The 14221-nt window shown below is 39.0% G+C and overlaps 1 protein-coding gene across 1 annotated transcript; it reads right to left on the bottom strand.

Annotated features, from left to right (window-relative positions):
• Positions 1-5101: 5101 nt before the first annotated feature.
• Positions 5102-14221, bottom strand: DERL2 (derlin 2). Its single transcript, XM_007937513.2, has 7 exons — positions 14129-14221; positions 13211-13276; positions 11246-11319; positions 10151-10244; positions 8953-9148; positions 8628-8718; positions 5102-5207 (listed from the first exon to the last, which is right to left on the bottom strand). Exons 1-7 carry the CDS (start codon positions 14219-14221, stop codon positions 5102-5104), a joined length of 720 nt encoding a protein of 239 aa, XP_007935704.1.

The following is a 14221-nucleotide window of genomic DNA, read 5'->3' as shown; positions in this document are numbered from 1 at the left end:
ACGCACTGGGGACCTGGGAAGGCTTTCACTTCCTCGGGATCGGGCGAGCAGGGCAAGAGGTACAACGAGGAAAAGGACCCAAGTGACAACAGCAGAAAACAAGGTTTACGGTTCCGTGGGACCTCTCGGCTTGGATACAGGCCTATTACCGTTCCGGCAACTCGAATAAGTTACTCGTCAAGGAGAAGTATTTAGTTCTGTAAAATCAATGAGGAGCACAAACATTTTGCATCATTTAATCCTCTAAACCTTATCAATTATATGGTAGATGCTGGTATCGTCCCTAATTTACAGATGAAGAAACAGACTTCTAAGATTAAACTCATTTAGATATTACAAAAGCTGAATGCTGAAAAGGATGCTAGTAATCATCTTGTGTTACAGAAGAGGTAAGTGAAGTCTATGATTCTCTAAGAGTCGTGTATTTTCCTCAGAAAGTGACTATCCCAGTGGTCGTGGTCTGCTGTATTCCAAGCAGGGAAAAGGGAGTTCAATGGAATTAAAAGTCTTTTACGCCTTCTTTCCTTCAACTACTGCCACACAGTCAAGTTCTCAACAAGGCTTTCCAAACCCAGTGTATGTATACACCAATCAGTGAAAAGATTCAAGACTCCAGGGAGGAAAACAGGATATAACTAGTTTCTCTGCTCTATGTTAAAAGCTTAAACGATATGCTGGTTCACCCCAAAAGACTGAGTACCAGCTGTTTCCTTTGCATATAAGAAATACCATTACCAGAGGATTCGCTATAAACTTCCACTTAAGTGAAGGACTTTGGACATCTTCTGAAGCTCAGATAAGGAATTTGGCTGCTAGCCAAAGTCAGTGGTTCAAACCCACCAGCAGCAGTTCCATGGAAGGAAGATGAGGCAATCTACTTCCAATAAATATTTACAGACTCAGAAACCCAATAGGGGTCGCTGTGAGTTGGAATCGACTAGATGGCAGTGAGTTTGGTTTGTTTTTTGGTGTTGTTAAAAGTCCTTCTCCACTTTTCTCTGGGTCAGAGACAATCTCTCATTGCTGATAGTGTAGTGACCATGGGGTTATGGAAAATGTACATGTTGAACTAATAGATAGGTATTTGATAAAATTTATCTTCTTTCCCCTAAATATTAGTTTAGCAAGGCAGCTCAAAACTAAAAGGGAAACTAACTCTCAAATTATGGAACTTGAGTAGAACATCCAGACAGACCCCACTCCTTTATCCGAGTGTTTTCCAGAGTAACCTAATTCAGGATTCCTATGATCTGGATGATTGTTAAGATGCAATGAGTGAAATCTTGTCGAGACCACATGCCCTGCCTCTAAAAGCAGCCACTAATCAGCTCTAAGCAATAGCTGCTGTGTAGGAATGCAGGCCTATTGCCAGAACTTACAATTTTTTTCCAAGAAAAACCAAAAATGAGTATTTTTACGTGCAATCTGGCAATTAAAAAATGTTAGCTCAAAACTGTTAAATGGTGCAGGCAAAACAAAGCGTATCTGTAAGTAACTCATCTGTAACCTCTGGTCCAGAGGTATGCAGCCTAAAGCTAAGTGGTCCAGAGTTGAAAAATAAAATCCTACACAAGCATCAAGCAATGTTGCCCACATTTCTCCCATATTGGTGGTCTGAAATCTGTAGTCCCTCTTAAAGAAAAGGCTCCTGTGGTTAAATGGCTTGCATATGCAAATGTTAAAGTGGCATCATGTACAAACGCTGACAGACTTCTAACTATTCAAATAATATCCAGGCTCTTCCTCCAAAAGGTCAATTGTCAAGACACATTTTATTCTTATCTAGGATGGTCTTTACTATCTAACCATGACTTCTTGCTAACAGTCCCTATTGTTGGCTGGATCATTTGGCCACCAAACTTTGCTCTTGAACATGTTGTTTGCTTCATCCCACTTCCAGAGACCAATCACAAGCCTCAGCAACTAGGTACAAGTTTGCATGCATACACATTAATCCCTCTAGAATTAAAAATACCAGATAGTAGTTTGCTGAGCAATAAACAAAGTATTTATTCAGCACCTATGTGCCAAGCACTGTCCTAGGCACTGGTGGATACAAAAATTTAAAACATGGTCCCTGCCCTTAAGGAGCTTACAATCTCATGAGGGAGACAAGACTAATATACATGTGCCAACTAGGAACAGTACAGGACAGTATGTAATTTGGTGTAGGAGTATGTTGTACAGACTTGAAGCTTTATAGGGATTCAGAGAGACAATGAAATGGGTCTTAAGAGTCAGGATTTCTTGAGGAACCAGGAACTGTACCGGGCCTTGAAGGACTGAAGACTTAAATTGGGGTCCCTGTTAGGGAGAAGCAGGAATAAGGTTCAGAGGAAGACAAAAAAGTGTGCATTTGATATAGACTAAGAAGTCACTGGATAAGTGACTTGATCAGACAAGGTTCAACAGCTTTAATGCAAACTCATCAAAATATGGGAGTTTAGGGGGCATCCTGCAGTACACTGAAAGTGACAGAATTATGACTGACAACAAAGATGGCAATCACCAGTTAAAGGAAAACAACATAAAATGCTGGCAGGATAGATGATAATTCTAGGAAGTCCCTTAGCCAACAAAGTAATAGCTTCAATATTTCCTAATTTTCAGAATCCCCTACAGAGGTCTGTATAGATGTCCACAGAGAGTGAGGGTTTCGTTTCATTACCAAGACCCAGGACCTGTGGGTGCTCTCTGTAGAGACTACACAAGAGGTATGAAAAATATTAGGACATACAAGAGAGAGACAGAAAAAGAACAAGTGGAAGGAAAAAAACACAGAAATCCATAGTGAAAAAATAACACCAAAATGTTATCTAAAATGTACCTCCTAGGGAGATGGTTTGCATGTCCATTTATTATTTTAAATGAACATATACTATTATTTCTGTAACAAAAAAAATATGTCTTAATCAAGTGTGCTTTTTAATATTACTGGAAGAATCCAACAATCCCTCAAATTCTGTGTGTCAGGTTAAGTTGGTCACAAAGTAAATTCTGCATATCAAATCTCCTTTTTCAGTTGACTTGCATTACAAAAAGGAAAAGAACAAGATAAATAGGTTAAGCTGGGGAAAAAGGGAGAACTTTTCCTATGTCCAGGTAAGCACAGGTGTCCTGTCAAGCAGCACAGGGCTATGGATGGTGGTAGTGGGACTGGCCAAATGGCAACAGAGCAGTGACTGAAACTGCCAATGCCGAGGACACAGTGTAGTAGCATAGCATAACCTGCTGCCACTAGGAATTTTCATCCTATAAAATCAGACAAATCAAAAATCCTGTAACTGACTGCCTCTAGGCTATAGATTCAAATTTTGTTACCTGTATTAGCCAGGCATTAATGTATTGAGATATTCTTTAATTAAGTGGTCAATGAGTACAAATTAAGGATTAAAGTTTTTTATGATGAAAGTTCCATGAATTGGGTAACCCAAAGTTAAGGAATACAAATAAAATTAAAGAAACTAGCCCTAAAACAAATTAAAAAAAAAAAAAAAACTTCTAATAGAAGTCACTGATAAAGCTTTCTTGAATAAAGACATGACAAAACCTTAAAATCCCATAAGGATTATACATCAAAGCTTGGCATATAAACTGTTAAGATTCTGAACCATTCAGGAAAACAGCACTCCCATTAACCAAAGTTCCATAAAATTGCAACAGTCATAGTCAACTTTATGTACTACCAACATTTAAAATATTTAAATTCCTAAGTTATGCATATTCCATTGAAAGACATTAAAATATTTTTCACTTCAAAATCTGAGAGTTCCCATTTAGGATGTTTAAGTCTCATATCCATCTTTCTAAGGAAAATCTCACCATGGAAACCTGTATCAAGCTAGAAATACCACCAACGATCAAGTTTAGGGAAATGGTTCTAGGCCTACACAATGTTTGTAAAAACTATTTGAAATAATCTCTTTTCTGAAATAATCTCTCTTATAGGTTCTCTGAATTACTTCGGCAGTGTGAATGCAGTCCTGCTGAGACTCGGAAGAGTTCGTATTTGGGACTATTTACTGAACCACAGGCATTAACTACATACTTCTGTGAACCTTGTTTAATTTCTACCTGATTGGGAATGTAAACCAGGAGTTTGGCTTCTGAAAGCTTCTCAGCCTAACATGAAGTAAATGATCACTGTCAACCAACCAGAGACCCTGTCTAAATAGTGCCTGTTCCTCTGGCTCCAAAGTCAGCATTTTAACTGGCTTTCCAATTTGGAAGGAGGCCTTTCTGTAGTTTTCCAAAAGTGCAGCCATGCCAGTCTTTTCCTGGACATTTCTTAAGAAATGTAAGCAGAGAAAATAAGGCTGCATATTAGCTTTTTGCCTGTAGCTGAATTCCTGTTACAAGAACCATACCCTCCTACTTCTTTACACACTATCTGACATCTTGAAGTTTTGCAAAACCCAGACTGAGAACAAACTATCTGGACAACAGAAAAAAAATCCTCTTCCCACTGATGCCAGCGTTCTAGATTAGTAAGATGTGTACATAACCACAGTAACAACAGTCCCAATTTGTGAACTGGCAGCAAGCCACATATTTCCAATCTTCTTGACATGAAATCCAGTCGCAAGCTGTGAAGACACAGGAAGACCAGGTATGTCAACTGCCCAGAGCTCAGACCTAGGCAGCAGAGCTAGAATACATTGTCATAATTTAAAAGATCACACACAAAAGCTTGAGTACAGTGAGAGAGAGATGGAATTCAGTTTTATTTTGTCCTCTCTGAAACTTGCATTTACACCATGGCCTCGTCTATCAAGGAGGAGGAAGAAAAAGCCCTGCCTTATGCCATAGAACTCAAGTATTTATGTACTTGTTGGTTAGAGGTGGCAGGGTATTTGTTTCTCCAGTTTTTTGGCTCCGAGAGATTACACTTTCAGTACCAGTGTAGTGAGGAACCACTGGCAAACTGCTGGAAATGTCTTCTGGATAATCAGTGTACCATATTTCATAAAGTGCTTCTGGAATTAAAATCTGTAAAGCTGTCAAAAGTGTCCACACTTTTGCAACACAAAGGGTAAAAGAATCCCAATGGGTATGTCACTCGAGTCTGTCCCAGCTGGGTCTCATTATTGGCACCGCTGCTTTAACCTCCGAGGCGCTGGCCCTCACCCCAGGCAAAGCCTCCTGGCCGATCTTCAGGTAGTGGATTGTAATTTGGATCTTCATCTGGTGTATCAAAGATGGCCTTCCTAAAAGATGGGCGACAGATATGATTTAGTCACAGAGTCATTTCGGGTCCTAAATTCTGCAAGGTTAGTTCAGATCACACAGGGACTCCAACAACGGGGAAACATTACACATCTGCTTGTCAATTAGACAAATCAGACAGCTGTTGTATTTTAAAGGTATACATAACTACTTAACATTTGCATCAATTCTTACCCCTTTCACTAATTTTTTTTTACTACAAAAGCAATACATGTTAATTGTAGAGAAGACAGGAAATATATGTAAGCAAAACATCCTAAATCCCCATAGTCACTGATGTTTTTATTCTTCAGAACTTTTACACACATACCTTTACAAAGGTTAGATCCTTCTATTTCTGTAATCTGATTTGCACTTACTTAATGTATCATGAACATCTTTCCATAACCAATAACTTTTTTATTTTAAGAATTTAAGATGGTTCACTACAGAGTATACAAAGGAATAGTAAATATCCAAATGACTTTTAAAATAATATATAGTAATTCAAAATCTCCCTATAGTACAATTAAAGCAGCATCTTCTATTTCCACTTAAGAAAAAAAGAAAAAATGGGCAAAGGGCATAAAGAGGTAATTTAAAAAGAAAATCCAAATGGTCAGTAAACATGAAAATGTTCACTTTCATGATCAAAGGAAAGCATATGTTATAGATTAAATTCTGACCCTCCTAAATATGTGTGGGAATCCTAACTCCTATACAGGCAGTCCCCAGGTTCTGAATGAGATTGTTCCTAACTGTGTCTGTAAGTGGAATTTGTAGATGAGTCAGAACAGGTGCATACAGTTCAAACTTAGCCTTACCTCAGTGCAAGAAAAAGGAGCTCTGGTGGCTCAGTGGCTAAAGCATTTGGTTACTAATGAAAAAGTCAGAGGTTTGAACCCACCAGCTGCTCTGTGGGAGAAAGATGAGGCAGTTTGCTTCCATATAGATTTACAGCCTTGGAAATGCTATGAGTCAGTTCTACTCTGTCCTATAGATTCACTATGAGTCAGAATCAACTGGATAGCAGTGGGTTTGGTGTTTTGATTTTTAGTGCTAGAAAAGGTTAAAAGCCTTTTCAATGATTTAAAAGTTACACATGCAGCAAGTGAAGGTAACTGTGATGAAGAATTTGTTGCAAGTAGGGCTTGATTCAATCATTTCAAAGTGGGTGCAAATTTACATAATATTAAAGGGCAAATAGGAGCTGTCCTGAGTTGGCTGTAAGGTGGGGCTGCCTGTACCTGGAGTGTAATTAATACAAGGTAATCACTGTTCATAATCCATTATCACTTTTTTCATAATCAAATACTGGAGAAAAAAATACAGAAAGGGGGAAAAAAAGAACCCATAAATCTAGACTAAACCATGAGCGGTTATCCTAGAACCAGGAGTACCTGTAGAGACTCATGTTTTTATGATATGTAGATCTAGAAATACAGATCTCCATTAATAAAATGCCCTAGTTCTCTACAGAAGAGAACCTGGGAACAGTACAAGAGCAATGGGCACATCTAGCACCAGATCTGGGCTACTGAATGCCATTTTCCACTAAAGGGAACCAGGGTCCTTGGGCAAACAGCTGATTCCAGGCCTGGGTCAAGGAAAACTCAAGAGAAGCCTGGAACATCGTGTCAGAAAATAAGGAAATGCTCAAAAAATGATGGGGAGATGTTGCAAAGGTCTCAAAAGCCAATTTGAAGAGGCTTATTATCCATGAATAAAACATGAAACCATGGATCACTACAGATGTAAATAAATGAACTGAAATTTTCTATGGAAAGAGATATTTATAGTCTCAAACCACCTTCCAGCAAAACAGTTACAAAAGTAAAGAGTAACTTTACAATGGAGAACTCCTTAATCAAATGGTCAAAGTGATTATCACTTTGACAAATCAAACATGACAAATGCAAAACATGAATCTAATCATGAGGACACAATAGGCAAACCCAAGCTGAGGGACCCAATACAGAATGGGCCTATAATCTTAAAAAGTCAAGGAAAGACTATTCCCAATTAAAGCAGACTAAGGAGACGTTACAACTAAATGAAAGGCATGAATCTGAACTGGATGCCTTTGCTATAAAGAACATTATTAAGACCACTGCTAAGAATGGAATCGGGTCTGAGTATTAATGTTTATTTCCTCATTCTGATTATGGTTGTGTAGAAGGTCCTTGTTTGTTAAAAAAAAAAAAAAACAACACATTAAAGGGGACAACAAAGCATCTGACTGGGAATTTACTTTAAACAGATGAAGTCTATTGTGCTACACTTATCTTCTGTAAGCCTGACATTGTTTCAAAATTTAAAAAAATTTTCCTAAGAAACAATGAGTTGTAATCTTACAACTATTAAACTGTCAAAAGTTAAACAAAATAACAATTCCACCTCTTAGAATTTATCCTCTGAAAATAATCACTAGATGTGTGCACAGATTTAGATACAAGGCTGTTTACTACTCCAATTATACAAGGGCAAAGCAAAAACTATTCTCAATGTCCACTAATAGTGGACTAATGAAATTATGCTATAGTCATACCATGGAGTATCACAAGCTGTTAGAACTTTGTAGGAAATTTGTGATGGAAAATGATTATGACATATTAAATTAAAAGGTTAGGAAATAAGCATAGACAGTAAAAGACTGAAGAATACATATCAAAACATTAACAATGGTAGCCAATGTTCTATCTAAGCAGTGGGATTGTGGGTGATTTTTTTCCTCTTTTTTGTTTAACTATTCTACAACATTTTATAATTAAAAGCTCACCTTTTATTCATCAAATGAGCCCTTTTTGATGCATTACATTATTTCCCAAGGACACAAAATTCTGGAGCAGAAAAACTGAGTTGATCTGTAAAGTCTCATCCAAATCACAACCAAAAGTGTAAAAATAAAAAAATTATGGAGTAGAAAGGGGTCTTAGAAATCAAAGCTCTACCTCGGGAAACAGAGTGCAGTAAAGAGGGGACTTGCTTAAAACCCCTTGGCTAGTCAGCAGAGGATCTACCCCTGGTTTCCAGTCCAAAGCTATTTCCAGTCTACTTCACTGCTGATCTCTACCACCTGCTTAGAAGGCCAGAAATACTCCTCTCATCATAATTTTGCCATCTCACCTTTCTAAACTTGACAGCAGCTCTCATCAACAGAGTAAGCTCCTCCTTGGAACAGGAGGGTCTAGTGAGTATCTGGGATGACAAATACCAAGTCACTCCTATGTCCTGAGCCTACAACCCTTGCACTGTCTGTCCCTACCTGGTCCAAGGGCTCCTCAATTGCAGCCTATTGTTCCATCAGCAAATATTCACTGAATTCCATGTGCCAGGAGCTATGGGAGCCCCAAGAAAACACAGACCAGGGATGCTGTCCTGGTTTGTCTGTAGGAACATGTGGCCTAGGATTAAATACTCACAAAATAGATGGTGTCTTCAGAATTCTTATTCCCCCAGGCTGATTGGGAAATACATCTTCCAAGAAAAAATATATATGCCCAACTGCAATACCTAAGGGTCAACCAGAAATAAAGGACAAGAACATTAAAATTTGGATTATAGACAGACCTGCTGACACAAGTTGCTTATATTTAAGATGCCAGAATAATGACCAAAAAATTAAAGAATATTGTAGTCTTTCAACACATGGCTATGAAATAATCCTACAATAGCTATACATGAAAGTCAAACATGAAAAATAAATGTAAAAGTAAAATAAAAAAAAAATAGTCATAAGGCTCTTACCTAAGAGGTCCACAATGATCGAGTTCCCCAGTAATAAGGAAAAGCCCATGAGCACCCAGGGCAGAAAGGGGGCCTGGAAGTTGAGAAGACCAAAGAAGTTCATGCGGACATATGGGTTCCTTCGACTCCACACGTAGACAAGCATTATTGTGAAGGCCTGACCCAGGAAAACTAAGCTCACAAACAAACCAAAAAGCTAGCAGGTGTCATTAAGGAAAATATCAACATTAAAAAATTAAAAGGGAGCATTGGAAAAGAGAGAACTAGGGGTTTAGTTCTAATGAGAGTTTGAATGGGAAAAGTCAGCAGTAGTTTACAGCTTTAGAATCAAAGGAATAGAAATTATTACCCAGAGCAATCAGGCAAAAACTTGCTCAGCCAAATCATCTGGAATGTAGCCACCGCAAACTACTAACCTGCTTTGGCTGGGAAATCCTCATTTCTTCGGAAAGTGTGTTAAGTCTCTGGCCAATAATTACATTGAAGCTTGCTTGCTATTAGCAGTTTCACAGGTGAATGAAACCACCTGGGGCAAAACCATCTTGTCAGACAGGGCTATGTCCAAGTCTGTTACATAAGTCAATTTTGGGGGGAGGTTACTTATTGTGATTTGGGTGAAATTTTACAAAGCAGATTCATTCAACAGTTTGTACATTTTGTTTTGTGATACTGTTTACATTTCCTGCCATGTAACAAGCATATACAAGTCAATGTTTTAAAATAATTTTAGTTTTGATGGTGACAAAATAAATGTCTTACTAGTTTAGTTTAAAAGTGAAGCACATCCATCAATAATGCTATAACTAGGATGTTTAATAGTAACCCACCTGCATTAAAGGTTCCTATGTCAAACCCACCAGCCACTCCTCGGAAGGAAGGTTGGGCAGTCTACTTCTGTAGCGATACTGCCTCGGCAACCCAAGAAGGGGTCGCTATGAGTCAGGTCTGACTTGATGGCACATAACAACATGTCTTGCTCATAGTAGAAAAAAACATTTTGTCTAACTCTAGGCTTGGAAAAAGCTGTCACAGAAAGTATGCTGCAAAATAAACAGTAGTACCCTGCTAAAATCTGAAAGCCTATTTTTATTCTGTGGTTGTTCAGAATATCTAGTGAATTGTGGGAAACAGATGAAAAGGTTCAGGAAGAGAGAAGTGTTAACATTTTCCTGTATTAGTTCTATTTGTCGAAGGATACAGTCATTAAGAATCCACCAAAAAGGAACATAAACACAAAATCTGCTGTCCGACCTCGGAAAGAGCCTTCTTCTAGCATTCGACAATAACGGTATCTTCATTTCCAAGTTAAGAAAACGTTAAACACACAACTATGAAGGAAGTAAAACTTAATGTATCACTTAAGTACACTTGAATTCAACATTATAAGAAGTCAAGCCTTCGTTTCCGTAAGAATGTTTGAGTGGTAGTCTGATTACTTGTCTTTACTAGGGATTTTAGGCATTCAGAGTCCTGTAGGGGTGAAGAGTTTCCTGCCCTGGGATGGATTATCGTGTTCCTATATGGTATATCATTCTGATATGTTTCTAAAGTTACGATGTATTAAGATTAGAGAAAAAAAAAAAAAAGACTTAACTTAGAAACATACCAGAATGATATGCCATGTAGGAAACACGGTAATCCATCCCAGGGCAGGAAATCTCTTCACCTCTTTAGGACCCTCTGTCCATTGCAGATGAGTTAAGCTGTAAGTCCCAGCTCTCTGAATCCAGAGGGGAAGGGTGAATGAAGAGTGTGCCCTGTTCAGTGGCCCCAAATCCCATATGACCAGAGCATAGCTGTCCCTCCCTTTAAAAAAATCTAAACATGGTGAACCCAGCAAAGAATAAGGTACCGTCCTTTCAGCCAACAGAACCAGCAAAGATCCAAGGCGACCCAAGATCCCCCTCACTCATAAACCCCTCTCCCAATTCTGTGCCAGGACTCTAATTAACACTGTATTCAGATTGTGCACCCACTGGTACCTATCCTTTCTTTGTATCTACTGGTATTATTTTGTTATTAAATCATTTCTCCCTTTCCTTGATTTGTTAACTTCTTAAAGGAAGAAATGATACCTCTCCTTTGGTTTTGTTAAATATCTCCCATTTGAACAAACAGTGACTATAGGTCGAAAACAGTACTGTCTGACCAAATGCTCTGTATACTATTACCCAGAAGACATTACAGTTAAATTAGTAGCAAAATAAATAGAAAGATTAATAGTTTTAACTTAATATTGTATTTCCTAAGTAAACCCAAAGTTTTATCACTGACTCCACTTAGTAAAGGATACAGAAAAATCATGTTAAATAAAAAATTGAATCCAACTGGCCCAAAAAATAAGAAATTGGTGATTAATCTCCATATCTGTTAAAAAAAAAAAAATTAAGACAAGTTAAATATAGTATATTTCCAGGAAACTTTTCGATCTTAAGATAGAAGAGACATACTATGACTATGATTGTTGAAAGGCTGTAAACACAGTGATACTATGTTCTGAACAATTAGGTACTGAAATGTGTCCTCCAAAAATATACGTTGTACTTGGGGGTCGCCCCCCCCACCTTTTTATACTTGTGGATGTAATCCCATTTAGAAGTGTTCTGTTATGTTAATGAGACCTTATCAGTGTAGGGTGTGGGTTAAACTATACTTTTGAGAGATAAAAGGAGCAGATTAGGCACAGAGGCAAAATAGATCTTGTGATCACCAAGGAACAGAAACAAGACAAGACCCTTCCCCCAGGCCCACAGAGCCCCCACCCCAACAACAGTAACTACTGGCAACAGTAAAACACTAAGTATTTTTCAGTCTTTTAATATAGTCTGTGACCTCATGTGAATCTTAATGATCCTGTGAAACAAGTAGGCTGGAACTACCATCCTAATTTTACAGGCATACCTCGGCAATATTACAGGTTCTGTTCCAGACCACCACGATAAATCAAGTACAGCAACAAAGTGAGTCACAGTAATTTTTTGGTTTCCCAGTACATAAAAAAACAGTATTTGTGAAGCACAATAAAATGAGGTATGCTTGTACTGATGAGGAAACCAAGAGTCTTGGATAACTTTAAAATGCCTTGTAAGAGGACACACAGCTTATACATGGCAGACTCTGAACTCACACCTAGAACTTCCAACTCAATTACAGATGCAGTGTCATCAAGGGTTTAAACCTAGGCAAAGTAAAGCCAAGCAAGCCACGAGGAAGCAATGCTCGATGGCACCACAGCTTCTAGAAAAGATCCTGTGACTATTGAAAGAAGAAGCCAGACCATGCAGCTACTTTGTACAATATTATGTTCTTGACAATTATTAACTATTTAAAGTTGAGACAATTCAGTGCTACATATTAACTGCATCTAGAATTTAAGAGTCCTCATCATGGTGAGGAGACAAGCATATAAATAAGTGTAAGCAGAGGGTGAGAGATGTTTTAAAAGGATTTACAGATGCCCTAAGGACAGAGGTGGATGACTCAGAGAAGGCTACACAAAAGCTGAGTCCTGAAAGGCAAATAATATGGGCAAAGAGTAAATAAAACACATTTGAAACAGAGGGAGCAGCAAGAGATAGAATTATCAGCTTTTTGGTCTCCATCCCACCCCACCTACCCACCCCACCTATAGCCTATATGAGCAGGAAAATACATCTCTCTTTTAGCATTCTCATCACTGGAAAGATTACCATCTTGTGGGATTACTAGCTCCTACTGTACTCTAATAAACTGGCATGCTCTTTTAGAAGTTAGTTTTTTGGAGTTTCTTTAGTGTGATCCAATCCCTAGAAGATGGGTCAATTCAAAAGCATTAACAGAACTGAATTTCAACCTGGACTGTGTTGACAATACCAAGGTGGTGAGTGTGCCTATGTAAGGAGGGGACATTCTGTGAGACTCTGGGCAGCTGTCAGTCCGCTTTCAAACTACAACACTAACTGTAAACCAGTGATTCCCAAACACAGGAACTGGACACATCAAAGCCATGCAGATTCTTAATTCCCACCCATGGAGATTCTGATTTGGTACATGATAAGCAGTTTTAGAATCTTAAAATTTCCCTAGGTGATTCTGATGCCCAATGAAGTTGCAGGCCATTGTTTTATACCACCCTCACTGACACACAATAAAATTGAAAATTCAAAGATTCCCAATGGATTATATTTTGAGATTGTATATGGCAGGATTTGCTCCTAAAAAGTAGAAAAAACAAGTTAGGAAACTAAAACAATAACCATGATTGTGATAGACCACTTACTTGAAAATGTTTAAAGATTAATTCAGGATTGAAGTACAACTGAAAAGGTGTAATCAATTCCAACTGCTGAAATAGAAAAGGGGCGTCTTAAAGCAAATCAATAAAGCAAGAAAATTTCATCATTTACAAGAAAAGATTAGTAAGCCTAGCAATTTCCAACACTCAGTAACTTAGACTGAATTCCTTCAAGACCTTCTTAGGCCAGAGAAAGAAGTCGGGAAAAAAGACTCTGGAATTGGTACAATTCTTTGTATCCCCAATACCTAACATAAAAGTTTTATGTCGCAATAGTTGAGGATGACATCGAGACATGGCAGGCAGGTCAGGTGGTGATAGCTTTGATAGAAGGCAACTAAGGACAGCTGCAACGAATGTGCCTATCACACAGTCAACATCAGAAACAGCTGCATGAAACACTGTAACTCACTCTTGGGTGACTAAAGAGCCGAGTTTCAAGACCTGCCTCCAGTTAATCTCTGCATCAGCAGACCCTCTTTAGTTCAGGATCTTTCACTCTCGACAATCCCCCGCTCTCTATTCTCAATATGTAATTTGCTTCACAGAGCGAACTTTCTTCTCCCAATTACCATGGTACCACCTGGCCATCACCCAGCGCTCTCGGACAAATTTCCTAGGTGGGCGGCTCCCGCTGCCCCGATCCACTATATATTTGGCCTCTTCGCTCAGACACTGGCGTGCAGTCTTGACCCCACTCATCCTGCCTGCCACGGAGTCACGCTCGCCTCTCTGCCATCAACTCTCTAGGAACCACCACAAACACCAGAGACAGCCCTGTACGCCTCCACCCACCCCAGAGACCAGCCCCTCTGGGCCTTCTCGAGGCCCAAACCCCAGCTTCCTCGGGACCCAGGCCCATCCAGCTGGGAGTAAGGAGAAGCTAGCCCTGCAGCTACTCACCACAGCTGCGGTGGTGAGGACACAGGCGGTGGTGTAAGCACGGCTGACGGGTGGGATCTGTAGGTACTCCAGCCGAAGGCTCTGGTACGCCAT

Source organism: Orycteropus afer, unplaced genomic scaffold (assembly GCF_000298275.1).
Source record: "Orycteropus afer afer isolate SDZICR_OR568_19922 unplaced genomic scaffold, OryAfe1.0 scaffold00042, whole genome shotgun sequence".
Lineage (NCBI taxonomy): Eukaryota > Metazoa > Chordata > Mammalia > Tubulidentata > Orycteropodidae > Orycteropus > Orycteropus afer.
This window is presented reverse-complemented; position numbering and strand designations above follow the sequence as displayed.

Excerpts from the sequence above, each read along its gene's own strand:
- DERL2 (XM_007937513.2), bottom strand. The coding sequence starts at position 14,221 with ATGGCGTACCAGAGCCTTCGGCTGGAGTACCTACAGATCCCACCCGTC. Across the intron at positions 13,277-14,128 it reads TCCTCACCACCGCAGCTGTG|CAGTTGGAATTGATTACACC; the intron begins GTGAGTAGCTGC and ends TTTCTATTTCAG. Across the intron at positions 10,245-11,245 it reads TTATTTAACATGATTTTTCT|ATACCGTTATTGTCGAATGC; the intron begins GTATCCTTTACT and ends TTGGAAATGAAG.